We start from the raw sequence: 17,517 nt of genomic DNA on the forward strand, positions 1-17,517 counted from the left end.
AGTCTCTACAAATACTCTTTGGCTTCAAAGGCGCATGAATTTATAGCAGCTATAATAGTATCCAAAAGTTAACATGGTTTCTGTTATAAACTGATATATAATCAAGCATTCCTAGATTCATTTCAATTATAGGAGTAGAAAATGTGTTATACCAGAGTTTAGCAACACGATTTGTTGATGGTTTGCCATCCTGGTTTGTAGGGCAACAGCAAACAGATTCCAAATGGCAAACTGATTTGTATGAAATTGGTAGTTAACTATGCCCATGAGAGGGGGAAGAGGAAGGAAGCACGCAATCACTGGTCTCATTCACATAGTGCCAAGGCATAGTCTGTTGCTAAATCTATAGTCTTATCTCTACAAAGTTAAAATTATATTGTTATTATCGAAGGCTTTCACGGCCGGAGAACGATGGTTGTTGTGGGTTTTCTGGGCTGTATTGCTGTGGTCTTGGCATTGTAGTTAAAATTATATTATCTAATCTGAGCTCTTTAGTAGCTTGCCTGCTAAAACCAGACTCAATATTTTTCTTAGAAATGCTTAAACATGCTAAGGCTGCACACAGCTTGCCTCTCTTGCCCTGACTAAATATTTTCTCTCCACTCTGTCTAAAACTGCATTCACTCCGCCCACACTTTCAGTCATCAACCAATCATATCACTCACTCATCCCTCTCTTTCACCCCCACTCTTCACCTAGCTCAAACCAAGCATTTAAAGACACATGCACACATTTACTTAAAATCATTACAAATCCTCCCCCCCTTGTCCTTAAGCAAAACACATCTCTTTTTCAGAAGAGTTGTGTGCAGCTTCCTCTGATGTAGGGAATGTTTTATTGTCTCTGCAGTTCCTGTTAAGTCCATTTCAAACTGCATTCCATTTACCTAGCAGTTTGTTGGAAGCTTGTCAGATCATCAGTCACCTGCACTGAAACAGACTACTTGCCCACCACTGGCAATGGTTTCTAGCTGCTTTGGCTAAGCTAAAGGTGGGGAAACGTTTTGGCCACAGAAGCTTATGGTGAGGCCCAAGAATGCTGGCCAGTGCCCTGTGTAAACAGATTGCACTCTGGAATACTCCCCAGAACCTCTATAATATACAAAGTATCCTTGTCAACACATACAAGAATAACTTGGCAGAGAAATCAGAATGAAAGTTTCCTCAAAAGTTAGAATGCCACTGGTCTAAATTAAAATAGATCTATTGTCTGCAAGATGGCCCATCATATTTACTATTTCATGTTTTCTTTTTCATGAATAATAAATATTGGCCATTTCCACACAGCTCCCCGCTGCTCGTAACAACCTGGAATATCGCGAAAAAAACGCGGAAGATTGCGTTTTCTCACGCGAGATTTGCGCGACGTCACGTGGCGTCATGCAAATCTCACGTGAGAAAACACGATCTTCCGCATTTTTTGCGCGATCTTCTGGGTTGTTACAAGCAGCGGGGAGCCGTGTGGAAACGGCCACGATCTCCCAACTCCTCATACTTCATTCCTTGACCTATAAGGCACCATATTCCATACTCTGCCCCACAAGTCTGAGGATATCAAGCAATCATAACATGTCACATCCCAGGGTTCATTTTGGTTAGTAAGTAGTAAGTACTGGTGCTTTCAGAAGATGATGTTAATTTCAATGAGGAGATAAATTTGCTGTAAAATGTGTTTCTAAAAAAGTGATACTGAATCAAACAAATAGAAATGCAAAAGATGTCAATGTAAATCTGGACAATGTGGCAAGGATCAGGATGTAAATTTAATGGAAGACAAGATGTTAATGGTTGTGTCAGGAAAATTAAAACTAAATGTAAACTGGAGAGAGATTGTAAAACTCACCAATTTATGGGAGAACCATAAGGCAGAAGAATTCTGACCAGCTAGCCTCAAAACTATTTTTGGAAAAAAAGATAAGATCCACCAGTTGGGTTTTGTTATATCCACCCAAAATTTTGAAGGGGAAGTTAAAATTAAGTGGTGACCTCTAAGAGGCAGGATCCACAAGACAGACTAGATGGTAGAGAAATGAAGGGTTTGAGTGAAGGACAGAACTGTAAGTAGCAATCATGGAACCCACACAAAGGAGTGGGTTGGTGAGGAAAGGAAAGGGTGAACCATTGTGAGAACAGCAAAGAATTAAAAGATTAATAGACTGAAACTAACAAAAAGGGTGAGCACTGGTCCAATGGTCTGGAGGGCAAAGGGGGAAATGTGATTTATGTGAAGAGAGAGACAGAATGAGAAATTGAGAATGGAAATACAGAATTAAAAAGACTGATGTTCAGGAGCAGGAAAAGATTTGCACTATTCTTTGTGTAACGATGGAAATTGAGGAGGTGGGCATAATTAGGGAAGCAAGCATCAATAAGATACTAAAGTGCTTCAATGGAGCTAAAGCTTTAATATGCATTAAAAGTACATCCAATGAAAATGGGAAAGAAAAAAAAGGTGATAGAACAAAATTTTAAGTAAAAGTATATCTTGGATTAATTAAAAGGTCCAGATCAGGTACTAAGTTACACATCAGGCCCTAAGGCTTTACAGGTCTAAGTTCAAGTAATCGGTAAAACTTCAAAAAGCAAGCTGAGCCTATATTTCTGCCTCATCTTGAAAAAGCAACACAACATTGAAAGATTTCCATTTGATCAATTGTTAAATTAGCAAAATGATTTTGTATTATCAATCCTATTATGATATTATTATAAGGAAGATCAAAAGGCTAATCTGCAATTATTGTTTCTGATTTTATATGAATACCTGATTAGGTAGCCCAAGTATTTTTGAAAGAAAAAGGCTGAGAAAGCAATCTTAAGCAGGTCCATTCAGAAGTAAGTTCTGAACTAGCTACAAATGGAGAGCTTGTAAAGAAGAATAGACAGGAACTCGCACATACACATGAAGAAAAGTAATTGAAGCAAAGACAGGTACTCACACCCCCAAATAGTTTTCCAAACTGAAAATAACTCCCACATAAATTATTTCAGGAAGGGAGCCATGTTTGTCTGCAGTAGAACAACATTACTGCAGTCCAGTGACACCTTAGTGGTTAGAATGCTGAACAAGGATTTGGGGCCCAGGTGATTGCGCGACAAAACAGACCATATTGGAATGGCCACGAGGGATTCCCCTCACCCTGATTAAGTTTTAAAGACTTCTGCCTAATGCTGCTTTTATTTCAGGGGAATATAGTGAAATAAAATTCATTCAGGATTTTATTAAGCTTACCTCTATATTGGTGTATTAGGTTATGTGTTTGGATATTTTATTTGAAGTATATGAATTCTAAACAATGTATTTTATCTTGCTTTATGTTCTGATTTTATTATGTATAGCTGGTCTAATGACCATTACAATAAAATATATACAAGGATTTGGGAAACCCAGGTGCGATTCCCTGCTCATCCATGGAAAGGATGACCTTGGACCAGTCACATACTCTCAGACTAATATACTTCACACGGCTGTTGTGAGGATAAAATGGAGGAGAATGATATAAGCTGCGATGGGTTCTGAGTGGGAGAAAGGTAGGATATAAATTTTTTTTTTAAAAAAAGAACCTGGGACACCCAGCACAACTACTATTTAAACCGCTGCCTGTCTTCTTCATGTCCCTCTAATGTAAAAAATCCTCATCACTGATTTAATGACATTTACGCTTAATGAAACAAGTTCTAACTCAGTTCAACAAGTGTAGTTTTCTGCCAAAGAACTAAAAAAGCATGGTTGGAGGATCACTAAAATATTTTTTGTTTACATCCACAACTTTTTACCAAACAAAAATGTGTAAGATGCTGTTGTTCATATGCTAATTTTGGTGAATTGTCCCATGTTGCAATCAAGAGAGAAATAATTATGTGAAGGACTGAACCCTGCTCTACTTCTGAACCATCATGCACTCAGCAGGTCTCAAAACCTGTAGGAAAGTTTACCTTGTGGCAGGAAAAACCTGTTGTCTGAAGACAACCTGTAACAGAGCACTTTTTTGGAACGTGTTTTGCTTTACAAAACTGATAGCATGTATCAGGAGAAAATAATTTAAATTTTGATTTAGTTATCAACAAATTAGTAGACAGCAACCAAGACTTTCAAACATTATTGTAAGCTTTCTTTGACTACTGTTGAAAGCTGACATGTGGAATTTAATCTCTCTTAGAAAGTCTATATAGGTGAGTGGCTGTGTGATCATAAGAACACTTTCATGGGAGTAACCCCCACTGAATCCCCACTGATCAGTAGGATTCTGAGTAGACCTCCTTATAATTGCTCTGTAAATTATCTTGGGATGAGATCTTCTCACCTCACAGCAGCTGCTCAGTTGCCTTGGTCATCCTGATGAGTGATAACGGAAATTCTACCACATCTAAGGAGTAGGGGGTTATTTAAAAGGTTATTCCATAGGTTCCTACAGTTGTTTACTTTCTAAAAGAGAAGAGTAAACTGATTTATAAGTATTATCAAGTTAGTGAATAACTTTTGGTTGACTTAAAAGTACAAAAGAACTACGGTAAGAAGTAAATACCGTATCTTCATGTCACAGTCAAGGAACACTAAAAGATGATTTGAATGGGGGGGGGGGTTCTTGTTAGCATTCAATAGATACACTCAAAAGTTTAAAATAAGACAATTCTTTATTCTGCATCAACACATGTACTCAAGCTACTTTCTGTGTGCAAAGCTGCCTGCCTCTTCAGCTTTTGTTTTCTTGCTTCATTGTACTGGCAACAGTGATGCTAATTATCAAGTAAAACAATATAATTACACTGAACGATTTTTTTTGGCCTAATGTAAAGACTCCCCCCCCTCCACACACACACACACAACACCCACACACTGCAAAACTATTTCCTCTGACCCTGAAACTGTGCTGAATCCGGAGTGACCTTTGCACCCCATACTTCAGTCTGAATATAGAAAATCACATCCTTTCAAGTTCCTAAGCTATTTTAACAGCTAGCAAGCCATATGGGAAGAAACAATAAGCAAAGCGTTTTGTCTCTCTTTTGTGTGATTATTGCTTAACAATTTAAATATTCTGAAATGACTGCCAGTTGTAACAACAGCGCTTGCTTTCTTCGTATAGAGAGTGAAAGCTTTGTTGACACAAATTGTGTACACAGCCACAACTGCACACACAAAATTCCTCATGGTGCACACCACCACAAAGTGTAGTTCACTTTATATTTTGTAAAGACATCTTTTGGTATGTTTATGAAGTTTTCAAATTTGTACATATTCCAGCTCTTCATACATTTGTACTATTTTTTTCTTAGAAATAAAAAGCCTATCATCCTTCAGTCTGATAAGAAAACAGAATTAATGTATTCATTATTATTTGTAAGAAATTAGCACAAGAAACGTAACATAAAAACAAATCTAGGCTTACCATGGAAATTTTAGGCCTGAGCAAGGGGATGTACAGTTGATTTGGAAGGACTAACAGAATCGTCATACCAATACATTAGCTTCTGAGGGAAAGAAGGGCAGAGCATCACATGGTGGCCCCAGCAGAATCTCAAAATACAGCAGGAGAGTTAAGACACTGGAAATGGGGCCCAGAGTTCTTTCAGAATTACAACAGATCTCCAGACTACAGAGATCAGTTCTGCTGGAGAAAACGGCAGGTTTGGAGGGCAGACTCTGCAGCATCACATCTCCACTGAGCTGACCCCCTTCTTCAAACTCCATCTTCCCCAGGTGTGCTCCCAGATGTCCAGTTATTTCCCAAGTCAGTGCTGACAACCCCGTTTTTGGGGCCAGAATAAACTGAACTAAGCAGTATGTGAATTTAATTTGGTTAGCTGAACTAAGTGGTAGGATACAACCAGATACTGTTAATGAACTAAATGTTTTACAAAGTGATTCTATGTTTCAGTAAATTAAAAATATTTTTTTAAAGTACTGATTGAACTCGGTCATTAAAGTGATATAGTGAACCAGATAAAGAGTGTGGCAAGCTAGTTCAAGAACATGAAAGAACCAATACTATGGCATAATAAGCCACAGGGGTGCATAGAACAGATGAGGAGGAATACTTTTAAATATTTTTTCTAATTGCCTAAATAATGACAGACAATTCCACTAGTGTGGCAGAGAGAGTACAGTTATATCTGTTGTCAGCCATGTCTTGAAGCTAAATCTTGACGGGGTTCTAGAAGATAATAAAATCAGAATCATACAAAAGCCATTACATATCTGACAGTCAAATCATTTATTTGGGATAGACTTAGTATATTCTCATTGATTTCAGTGAGAGTATTCTGGAATAAGTGGTTTCAAGACTAGGTGTTTTGAAAGATTTGGATGGAAAAGCTCTTGAGTTTCCCAAGCAACACACTGCCAATACATTTCCAGCACCCACACACTATCAGTAGTGACAACAAACCCAGGAAATGTGGTTAGTACATTCCTCACAGGAAAGGGATGTGTGTGCATGCGCAACTGTATGTGCAGAACAGGTTTATGCACTTCTGGTTTTGCATTAAAACATTGAACCAGGACTTTAGGAAGCCACTAGGCAGACAAACACTTAAATTCTGGTTCCAGTGAAATCAGCAGCAAACCCCCGAGATCGTTACATTGAAATAAGTGTCGAAGACTGTTAAGGCTGTCTAAGGTAACTCAGCTATCCATTTACATCTTCATATGTCATGACAATCCCTATTTTCTAATACCTGTCCCTGTTAAATCACTGTTCTTTTTTACTATCCATGAGCAAGCTTTGTTAAATTCTTTAGTGTAAGTTGCTTGTTACTATTATTTAATATTTAGTTATGTCTCTAAAAGTGCAATCCTAAAAAGAGTTATTCCAGTCTAAGCCCTTTGATTTCAAAGGGCTTAGATGGAGTAACTCTTTTTAGGATTGCACTCCAAAAACTCTATAAATTAAACCTCACAGTGGGGATTGGATACATTTCTCTAATGCACATACATGTAAATCTATGAGTACGAACACTACACATAGGCAGTGTACAGTTTATTATTTCATATACTACAGCTAGTGAAGCTTACTTGGAACTGCTGATAAAGTATTTTGGACCCGTTATGTTTTTCTGATATATCTTCAGTCACTGCTGTGTTATAAGTTATAACCATGTCCCTTTTCAACTGAAATAGTGGACTATATAACGTACTGTCATAGGACTACAAAGGGAATAAATGACATCATTCAAGAAATTATAAAGCATTTGGAGACCTATTCTGTTTTACTTTGATCATAAATCAACCTGGTCTACTTTGATAGTTAGATCCTGAAATAATGTTTAATTTGGATCTGCTTTGCAAAACATCTGATGGCAATAAGGATCCACTGATTGTGATTAAGTTGTTTTAAGATAGGTTTTTTTTTCATTTTTCAGCTACTGAAAAGATTTGAACTGTTGTGATTTTCACTGATAAAGGCATCTGCATTTGACAGAAGGGAATTCTTTAAACATTAAATGGAAGTAACATTAATTAGTGAAATCAAGCAACTCTAATGTGATGTTTTTTCCTATATTCAATTATTTGTGAGTAGTGGGATGAAAAAATGCAATCTTTTATTATTATGCGGTGTAATAATTTCATATTCTTTATCATCGTCATATAGAGAACAAAACTGGTTTCCATGCTGCACAGACAGGTTTAGCAAAAAACAATAGCAAAGGGGAACATTCTTACCTCTACAATATCTGAATTCGTTCGGCTCTCATGTGGCTCATTGTACTCTGTATACTTCAGCAACACCTTGTCCATATCAGTGCTGGCATACTGAAACAGTTTGTTGGTGCTATTGAAGATGATTAGAGCAATCTCACAGTCACACAGAACACTCAACTCATAAGCCTTCTTCATTAACCCAAATTTCCTCTTTGTAAATGTCACCTAAAAAAGAAGAAAGAAAATAAACAAAGCGAGAAATCAGATGTCTTTTTTTGCAAAATAGATCTCTTGGTTTTCACTAAATGTTATTCTGAACTCTAGACTTCATTAAAAAAAATTTAGGGGGGGGGAGTGAAGCAATCAACCTAAATATAATTCCATCACAGGACATAAATATTGTTTTGAGGGCCAAGAAACTGAAGAAATATGCACAACCCTTTAGGATCCATTTGAACAATCAAAAATGAAGAGAAAGGCAAGAAGTATTTTCATTAATCTAGACTGTGTGTTTCCAGTCTTATTTATCAGCTCTAAGTTTTGCACGAAATCCTTCTCTTGTAATAATACAGTTCAAGAGACTGGTTGCCCATACCTAAGTTTTTTCATATATTGTCAGCACTGCGTGATATTTCTTTCCACTACTAAAAGTTGCCACCACGACCCGTAGCGATAGCAATATTTTCTGGTTTAATGCATTCCCTTCCATAGGAGGGGTCAGCTCTTACTTACACATCACTTTGCAGAGCCTCAAGAACTGCCTTGCTACTAAAGTGACCTCTCCATTAGTACCATAATCTATTAACTCTGAAAAACAAACCAATATATGAAAAATAACATTTTAATTTCATTTCACTTCCCATTGTCATGGGTCATCAGGGTATTAATTAAAAAGCTAATATAAGTCCCAACATTTTCACTTGTATGTTGATACATACAATATTAAACAAAAGCAGAATAAAGCTAGTATTTATCTTTCTTTCACCCTTGCCCTTTAGCTCTAATAAGCTAATGAAAATCAGCTTATTAGTCAGGACAATGCACCAGTAAAACTATATGAACTTGATAAAATGTCAGCTTTCTAGTTTCCGAAAGATCCTCTTAATAGCTGTTTAGAAATAACACTAGAAAATGGATTAAATTCATGTTCTCTTAATAAACAAAAGGAACATTTTTCACTTTACATGATATGTGAATACCTGAGGCCCCACAAACTTGTGCCTTATAGCAAAGGAAAATGTCAGATGGAGATGCAAATTCTCCACTTTATATGAGGGAATACACAGAGGTGGTGCTCGGGAAAGGAGTCTGACAACAGCAGTTCTTTATGCACTAAACACCTGAAGGTCTAATATACAACTTTAACATTTATAACAATACAAGAATTAGACCAGCACAACGTCATTATATTTCATTTTTACTTTACTCAAAATTTCTCTCTCCCACTGCAGTTAAAAAAAACAAGACAGCTTGGTCAAAACAAGCTTTCTACAGGAGATCCATATGCAGATTGTAAGCCTGTCTATCTATTCCAATTATATTTGTCCCCCCCCTCCCACAAAAAAACAGTTTGCTTGATAATAATATCAGTTTCATAAAGCATTTAGTAGCAAAATCATACCTCCAAGTGTTATAACTTGAAAACAGATGTAAGCCTACTTACTTAATCAGACATTAGTTACTATCAGTTCTTTAATGCTATAAGTAAAAGTACTTCTGCACATGGATCATTCCCAGGCATAAAAGACTCCACTGCACATTAATCAGAAAGCCTCTGTTTTATCTTCTTATATGCCTAATGCAGGCTAAGCTAACTGCAACTCCTTCCTACCATGAAATCTCAGCTGGTCATGCCATGAAAAACGTGATATTAAATCTGTCTAATCCCACAAGCTAGTTCACCTTTTTAAAAAGTGGTTAGATGTCACCACTCTGCCCATTTATTTTACATGATGAACAAGTGATCTTACACACTGCTATATTAATCTTTCTGTTTACACCACCAATATTTTAAACCAAAAGAATACATCACAAAAATGGTCTTAAACCATGTAAATCTATTCCAACCAGTTTGTATATCCCAATTGCAGGGCAGCATAACCAGATAAACCAGAATGTCTGGATTCAAGCCAAATTACACTCACTGATTAAAATACTTAATTTTAGCATAGACATTTTGAGAATTGCATTATAAAATAGGATAGCTATGAGCTAATGAATACAATAGTGTTCAAGTTCAGTAGCGCATGATCTGGGGAAATACTTAAATAACTGAAGTCATTAGAATTATATAGGCTTAACTAGGCTGCCTAATTACAGCTGACTCCTTTCACAGTATGTTGGGGTTGTAAGGAAGCTAATACCTTTATGTCTCTGTCCCCACCCCACTTCTCTAGTTGTTTCTGTCTAAGGGGCTGCCCATGGGATGGTGGGAGCCTGCATCATTTTTTTCCCTCCTGGACTGCAGTTTCCCAGGGCACCACCTCAGAGACAGAAATGGTTCTTGTATGCTCATCCCCCCACTACAGAAAAGTTAAAGGGAAATTAATATTCCTATGCATTACAATGCAAAAAAAGCCAGAGGAATCTTCCTATCTTTGCTGCACTTTCAACGGAGAACAACCGCCAATCACGTATTCCTTATTGTGGACAAGAATTCTTATGCCATTTATAAATATGAAACAGTGGGAATCTCCCACCTTTCTATCACTATTTCATACCCTGATGATGAGTACAAAACAGGGGCTCAAATGGTTCACTAATCTATATTAATATGCATTTCAACCCCTGCCCCCCACACCCTACCTAAACATATAAAGATGAATGGACTTTTCTCATTTGATGTAATTGAACGTATACTGCGGGGCGGGGGGGGGGGGAACCCTTTAACCTATTGTAAAATTACCAGATTATTTCGTGCCCTTTCCAGACTGTCTGTGCAGTGTAGGAAATGAAAAAAATATTTTGCAAGTGGCATGAGTACATTTGTGATTTTTTTTAAAGAAAATGTTAACCAGCCCAGGACACGGATTGAGAAGGATGCACGAACCCCACATAGTGTGCAGCATCTAAAGCTATTTTCAATCGGACTTGTAGACCACAGTACTGGAGGAGGAGTGTCTGTATATAGTATGGTTTCTGTTGCAGAGAAACCTCAGAATTTAGCATGTTACAGCTTCTCACCATCAAAGTACACTTTGGGACAGAAATATCTCTAAGGCTGCTGTTTGTGTTTACCTTTAGGTGCTCCTGAACATTTAGGGAGACCACATAAATGTGCTAACCAGCACATACTTATTTTCATAAGACTTATAACTGCCTATTGCCTTTGATTTCTTTTTATCACAAGGAAAATTAAAAATGAAGGCAGAATAACTAAAAGGTTTATTTTTTCTTTAAAATTAACCTTAATTGCTCAGAATCTGATTCATTAGCATCCTCTCCAAACGTATGATATAATGATGCTGCCATTGTTCACTGAGAGATAAAACTGTTTTTAAGCATCTGTTTCTAAAGTGAAAGGAAAATCTCACTATTCTTTTAAAATATACCATTCATTTACAGATTAAAAACTTCAAACTTCTTTGCATTTAAAACAATATAATTGTAAATCATTAATATCTCATACTGTTAAAATCACTTGACATAAAATGAATATTCTTTTAGTAACTGTTGAGAGTTCAAGAACTTCAGAAGTTATTAAGAATAGCTTGAAAGGTTTTTAAGAATGAATTTTCCTTTTACATTATTATGTTAAAACAAAAGTATGTTAAACTTTTTAATGCACACAAGTAATATAAATAAAAAACAATATTTAGTTTTAGAACAGTGTAATTGGTCTTCAGTCTGCCATATTAGCTACTCAGCTAATTAAAATTAACTGATAAGTATTGATCAAACTGGCAGCAGACATGGTACCTAGTTTGGCTCAAGTTTGCTGAACAGGAGAGAATTAATACATTATTATTTATTTAATTATTAATAATAAATTATTAAAACATGCTGTCTCTTTGTCTCAATGCAAGTTGTCTTGATGACCGACTATATGATTCTTTCCTCAAGACAGAAATTTTAACTGGTTGGGCTAATTTCTACATATAAAAACACTATGGTGTCCTATTGGCTTTGCTGGATTTTTTTTGGAAAGACTTACCCTTCATAGGACTCAGAACTTTGGTGACTACATATAAATGGGACATTGACCCTAATAGGGGCAGATTTTATTGTATTAAATAAAATATTTAAAAGGCAAGCTTTATGGTAAATTATGGAACTCCCATAAACGAACATGATAGCTCTGTTGTGCATAAAAGTAATTCCTGAAGATGCACATTAGGGACAGATTGGGAGGATTTTCCAAAAACCTGAAGGAAGTCTCAGGGTTGCAGAAAAAATCTGAAACATTTTTTTTTTAAAAAAAATAGGGGGTTAAAACTTCCCAAAATAACAGAAACAACTCTTGTAGGTTTAAGAAATGAATGCCGATGGAACTTTCAGTGGGTGCTGGCAGTTGCTAGGCAACCACAACAATATTGCCAAGCCTTCCAAGCATTAATTTCTGTAAAGCAAAGCCATCAGATGGAAGCAAAAGCGGATTGCAGAAATTTGCATTTATTTATTTATATCCTGCTTTTTTCCTCAGTTAGGAAGTCAAAGCAGGTTAGAACATTGTTCTTCCCTCTTCCATTGTCTCACAGGAATGACCCTGTGAGGTAGGCCAGGCTGAGAGTCTGTGATGGGCCCAAGGTCACCCAGCAACCTGCCATGTTAGAAATGGGGATTCAAACCAAGGTCTCTCTGGATACTTTTCCTACACTCTATCTGATACATCACCACCACTACCTGGAAGTCTTAAACAGCCCTGCAAAAGGTCCCACACAAGTTCTTGCTGGTCCCACACTTGTTTATTTATAATACACGTATTGGTGACTGCCTCTGTCGCTTCCACAGAAGATAAAAAAAGATAGCCGAATCCTATGAACTGCTCGTAGGAGCAGATCTTTCCCTGACTTCCTCAGTTCCTAAAACCCATAAAAGGCTTGGAGTTCAGGGAGCCCTGTGAACAAAAGTAAAGAGGTTCCGCTACTGCATATGATCGTTTGGTGGGTGGCATGTGTTCATCATTGGAACTGCAACATTTATCTACTTAAACTCCACTTTCTCTGGATGTAACCAGAAACATAATTTTCCAGAAGAATTGTGAGCCACACAAACAATCTACAACTCCTATCAACCTCTTTTTGCCTTGCTCAGAGGCAGATACCTAACAAAGCCATTTCCCTATCACTGCAAAATTGTGGGAGAAGGTATAAATAGTTTTGTACAAAGCGCTTCAAGAGCCTTCTTTTCGAGGGATATTGTGAAGAGAGATGGACTTTTCAGTGGTAAGATAACACTTTACCTATGGAATGCCCCCTCGAAGCTCACCTGGCACCTACCATACTCTTTTTTTTTAGGTAAAACATATATTTTTACCTAGGCTTTCAACTAAGGTTTTTTAAAAAAAAATCTTTTTATCTGTTTCATGTACTAATTTTGGCCTGAGGACTGTTTTACAAATATTTTTAGGGTGCTGTTTTAATGTCCGTAGCATATTTGGGGGTAGGCCAGTGCGTGCAATCCCATGCTACTCCATACACATGTAGTATACAAAATATATAATTTCTGTACAGGGTTAATATGTGCAGTATATTTCACTGCTTATTCAGACACAGGCATACATCTCATTCAAACTCCTACAATGTCAATATGGTAGGATCCAGAGGGACGTAACACTGGGCTGAGCACTGTAGAAGACTTTATATTATAACTCCTGTACAGTTAACATTTACAAATCTCAAACATGCTTAAATATTCATTTAAAATGCAGCTTCTATAATTAATCTTTATTGATTGAAAACATAACCCCAACATCAAAACAATGTTATTGCTTTTTTTTTTTTTTTAGTTCTTGCGAGGAAAAGATTTAGCATGAGGGAGGATTTCAGTAGAAGAATTAAGTGACATCATTTCTACATTTTTTAAAAATAAAGATAATCATTTTGCTTGCCACAACCCGATGTCAAACAGAAGTAATCACCTTTCTCAAAAAAAATTCTTATAGGAACGAGGAGACAGAAGCTTATGGACTTCTTTATATTTCTACAAGACTATACAAATCACTCTACCAGATCTGGAACAAAGGGATCACTTGGGTAGCCCTTTGAAATGTTGGCAACTACAGGAAACTTCTAGTTGGGAATGAGATGCTACAACCTATACGAAAATCATGTGAAAATCATTCCTCCTCATTTCCTTTATGCTAAACACGGATCAAACTTCCTTGAGGAGTGCAACCTCATCTTTGCGAGGTGTTGAGATCTACAGCTATTTCTACACAGTGAGGATTCTCTGCATCTCTTCCACTGCTACCTTCCTTCCACTCATGACTCCACATTGGCTTCCAGTGGTGTGTGGTGACCACCTTCCCCTTTTTTGTTATTTTCTTCATGCCTGCACTAGAGCGTTATAGTACTATAACAGTTCTTTTAAAATTTAAAATGGAAATAGATAAGTGGTAATAGTTCATTACAGTGCTACAGTCCTATAGCAACTGCCAATGTTTTAGAAAAGGTCCTCCAGCATTGTGGCAGGGAAAAATATTGGAAAACTGCATACATAAAGAGATGATGGCAGGAAAACGGGGCTGGTATGAACAGGACCTTTGTAGGGAATGAAAATGCTCACTATGCCTTTCAGGTGGCGTGCTAACCTGCTTGGACTGGGTTCTTCTAAATGTATTAGAGTACAACAGGTTTGAGAAAGCTTATTGATTGTGGGGAAACCTGAAAACAGGGCAATAACAGCACAATGTCATGTGGAAGCTCACCTTCCCCCCTCCCCCAATATAGTACTCCTCTTTGAATTCCAAGACACAGAAAAACCTCTATGTGGAAGTAGCCTATAAATCTTTTGTTTTTAAATTCAGCCCTTATATTGATAAACTATTCTAAGCATGCACGAAAAATAAAAAGGGCATGTGCGCTGTGATGTCACCAATGACAACAGCACCCTCACTTGAAAATCTTGATTATTTAAAGCATGTGCAGAACAAAATAGACTGACTCCACAACTCTCAAAATGCAAAGAGAGGGCAGACATGTGGAAGAACTGTACCCAAACCAATTCCAATGCTTGGGGATCAATTGCTAAGGAAATCAGGAATCATTCGAGGGTGTGGAAAAGTCCCATGATGGCCCGCTTTCCCACAAGGACCTCATCATCAGGCAACAGGGGTGATCTTCAGCACACCTGATACCAGCTTAAGTAGTTAGGGGAATGATTCTTTACTTAAAGCAAAAATAGCAGCAGGGGAAGAGGTTTACAATATTAATGAACGTGAACAGGATCAGAGTTTATTGAAATATAAATATGTATGCTAACTGTATAGAATTCTACTTGTATAGAAACAGGAAACAGAGGCCAAGTAGCATTTTGATTTGTTACAAAGGAAATTTACCCGTTCTCTGTTAAGGTCTTCTCACATATAATGAGACCTTGTAAAACAAGGTAAAATTTGACTTCTTCTACCCAGAACCCATCCCAACAATTTGTGGAAGCAAAAAAAGGAGCAGCACTCGGTCATTGTTTATGTTTATCTAAAATTACAACTGAACTGTGCCACTCCTATCTGTAAATGGTTCAGTGTAGGAGCAAAAATTACTGGTGAAAGGTAAAACCCACAAATGTTCCAGCTGCGTCATCAACTCTTGCGGTGATAGGGATGATACAGGGTGTTGTTGTTTTCCTCCTTCCTCCCCCCCCCCCAAAAAAACTATTCTCGTCTCTTTCTGAAAAAATAATATACTAACGGAGTAATTTGGATTACTTCCTAATAACAATGTTGGTGCCTACTGAGATAGTGGGGAAAAAACAGAGTCAATGTGATCTTTTTATTCTCTCATCATTCAAAAAGTCTCCCTTATTCCTTTTGTTATTATATCATGTTTCATTAGAGGAGCTATTATACCATGACATTTTATCGTAATTATGTGGGAAATATGTTTAACTATATATATTTAAATAAAGTTTCTTTGTTATAAAGATGACTTTATAAAGCTTGTAAAGGACATTAAAAACTTGCACGGTGAGTTCAACAATACTATTTGCGAAATTGTTCAATTCACTGCATTGGATCTTATGGACTATCAATGGAAGAAGTTCCACCTGACTAATGCAAGACTTGTTCTGACTATGAAAGAGCTTGTGTCAGGGCATTGATTTCTTCCAATTTCCCCTTCAATACATTTCCAATTTTTCCAAATTAAAATTTATTTTAAAGAAAAATTCCAGGTCATTATATTTCTGCCTGTCTTTGTTAGAAAGCACACAAACTGAGTGTAATCCCTATGAGGTAACTGGTTTAGTCCAGTACGGTGGAGTAAGTAGCTAGAGCCAGGCAGCTGAGGAAGAAGCTGGTTGCTGGGAAGCTGAATAATAATTAATATGCTCTTATCATCTTGAATAAGGTAATCAGAAATATGACTAAAAGTGGTGTTTGTGTATTGTGTCTGGTTGGTGTTACTAGGATTGTATTATTTTTGCAGGGCTGTAATTCCCCAAGAAGATGACAGAAGCCTGGGTTCCAGCTGCTTCAAATTGGAAGGATTGTGAAAAAGGACTCTATCACTTGGTGGGATCCGACAAGTTGAACTGTTTACTTATTCAAAGACAGTGTTGGCTGAAAGTTTCTGTATGGTTGCACTTATGATTTTAGTTAAAGAAAAGAATAGTTTATTGTATTAATTATTAAAAGCTTTTAATTTTTTTAAAACTTACAATTGTGAGAAAGTTGCTTCCTAAGCCCCATCGCCATACAAAGAGAACTTACATGAGCATCATAGTTTAACAAGCTCAGTGTCTACGGCTTCCCCCTGCCCCCCCACTTAGTTCACATGTCTTTTAACAAAGACTTTCTTGCATTCAACTTTATGATTACATTCAGCAGCAGTGGTCGTCTGCAGCATCACTGAAGGATTCTCCCTAAACAAATCCTCCTTTGTGTAATGACCAGGCAGCCCCATTAAATGAAAGGAACGTTAAAAAGAGCAGCCAGGGACACTTCATCAGGCTGCTGCCATGTTCTCGTAATCCTTCAGCATAATTCACGGGGACAAGACGGCACTGAGATAGTCTGCAAAAAGAACCATTGTCCTTGACACAAGCATGCTGATCCACAATTTGCTAAAACAGAGCTGTAAGAAAGATGCTGTAAAGTTGTGGCTGCAATAAATAATATATACCCCCTCCCAGCCAATTAAGTAAGTCAGTTCAATGGAAATATTAAGATTTACACAGATTTAGTTTCACTGTCCTCAATGGAACTAAATGGGCTTGAATCTAAATATACCAATTTAAATGTGCTATGGACTGGACACGATAGAATAAAATGGAACTTTACCACCCCCACCCCCAACAGAGCAGAGAGTTAACCAAACTGTTCAAACTACAATTTTTCTAAGAACCCACATCCTAAATTTTCAAATACAGGATTGCTGATCTATGCTATGACGCTTGCCTTCAAGAGTAACAGGAGGAGGGATAACTGAAAGATATGTTAATTAATAGGTGTTCTGAAAAATCAGAAATTATAAGCTTCAGCAGCATTTAGGATCTCACATGTTCTAAAAGACTTTTACCGCTCTGCATGTTTACTAGTAGATGAGCTTGAACGAGGAACAGCAGCTGCACTTTATAGGACCACACTGCATGATAGGGAGTACTGAGGGGCTGGTCTTGTCATGTCATTTCATCTCACATCTTTTCACTGAGACTTGCGACATACCAACACATGATGGTAACTGGTATAATTTTATATGCATGAACAGTTACATGCTCAAG

The 17,517-nt window shown here is 37.2% G+C and overlaps 1 protein-coding gene across 11 annotated transcripts in view; it reads right to left on the minus strand.

Moving 5' to 3' along the window:
* The window catches only part of MEF2C (myocyte enhancer factor 2C), a 199,391-nt gene that overhangs the window by 85,821 nt on the left and 96,053 nt on the right, over window positions 1-17,517 (minus strand). For 10 of the 11 annotated variants that reach the window (XM_054986346.1, XM_054986356.1, XM_054986353.1 and 7 more), the window contains one exon: window positions 7,660-7,863. In XM_054986346.1, coding sequence (XP_054842321.1) covers window positions 7,660-7,863 — 204 coding nt within the window. Of the gene's footprint in view, window positions 1-5,386; window positions 5,469-7,659; window positions 7,864-17,517 lie in introns of those variants that run through there. The other variant, XM_054986354.1, reaches the window with a different exon arrangement.

Source organism: Eublepharis macularius, chromosome 8 (assembly GCF_028583425.1).
Source record: "Eublepharis macularius isolate TG4126 chromosome 8, MPM_Emac_v1.0, whole genome shotgun sequence".
Lineage (NCBI taxonomy): Eukaryota > Metazoa > Chordata > Lepidosauria > Squamata > Eublepharidae > Eublepharis > Eublepharis macularius.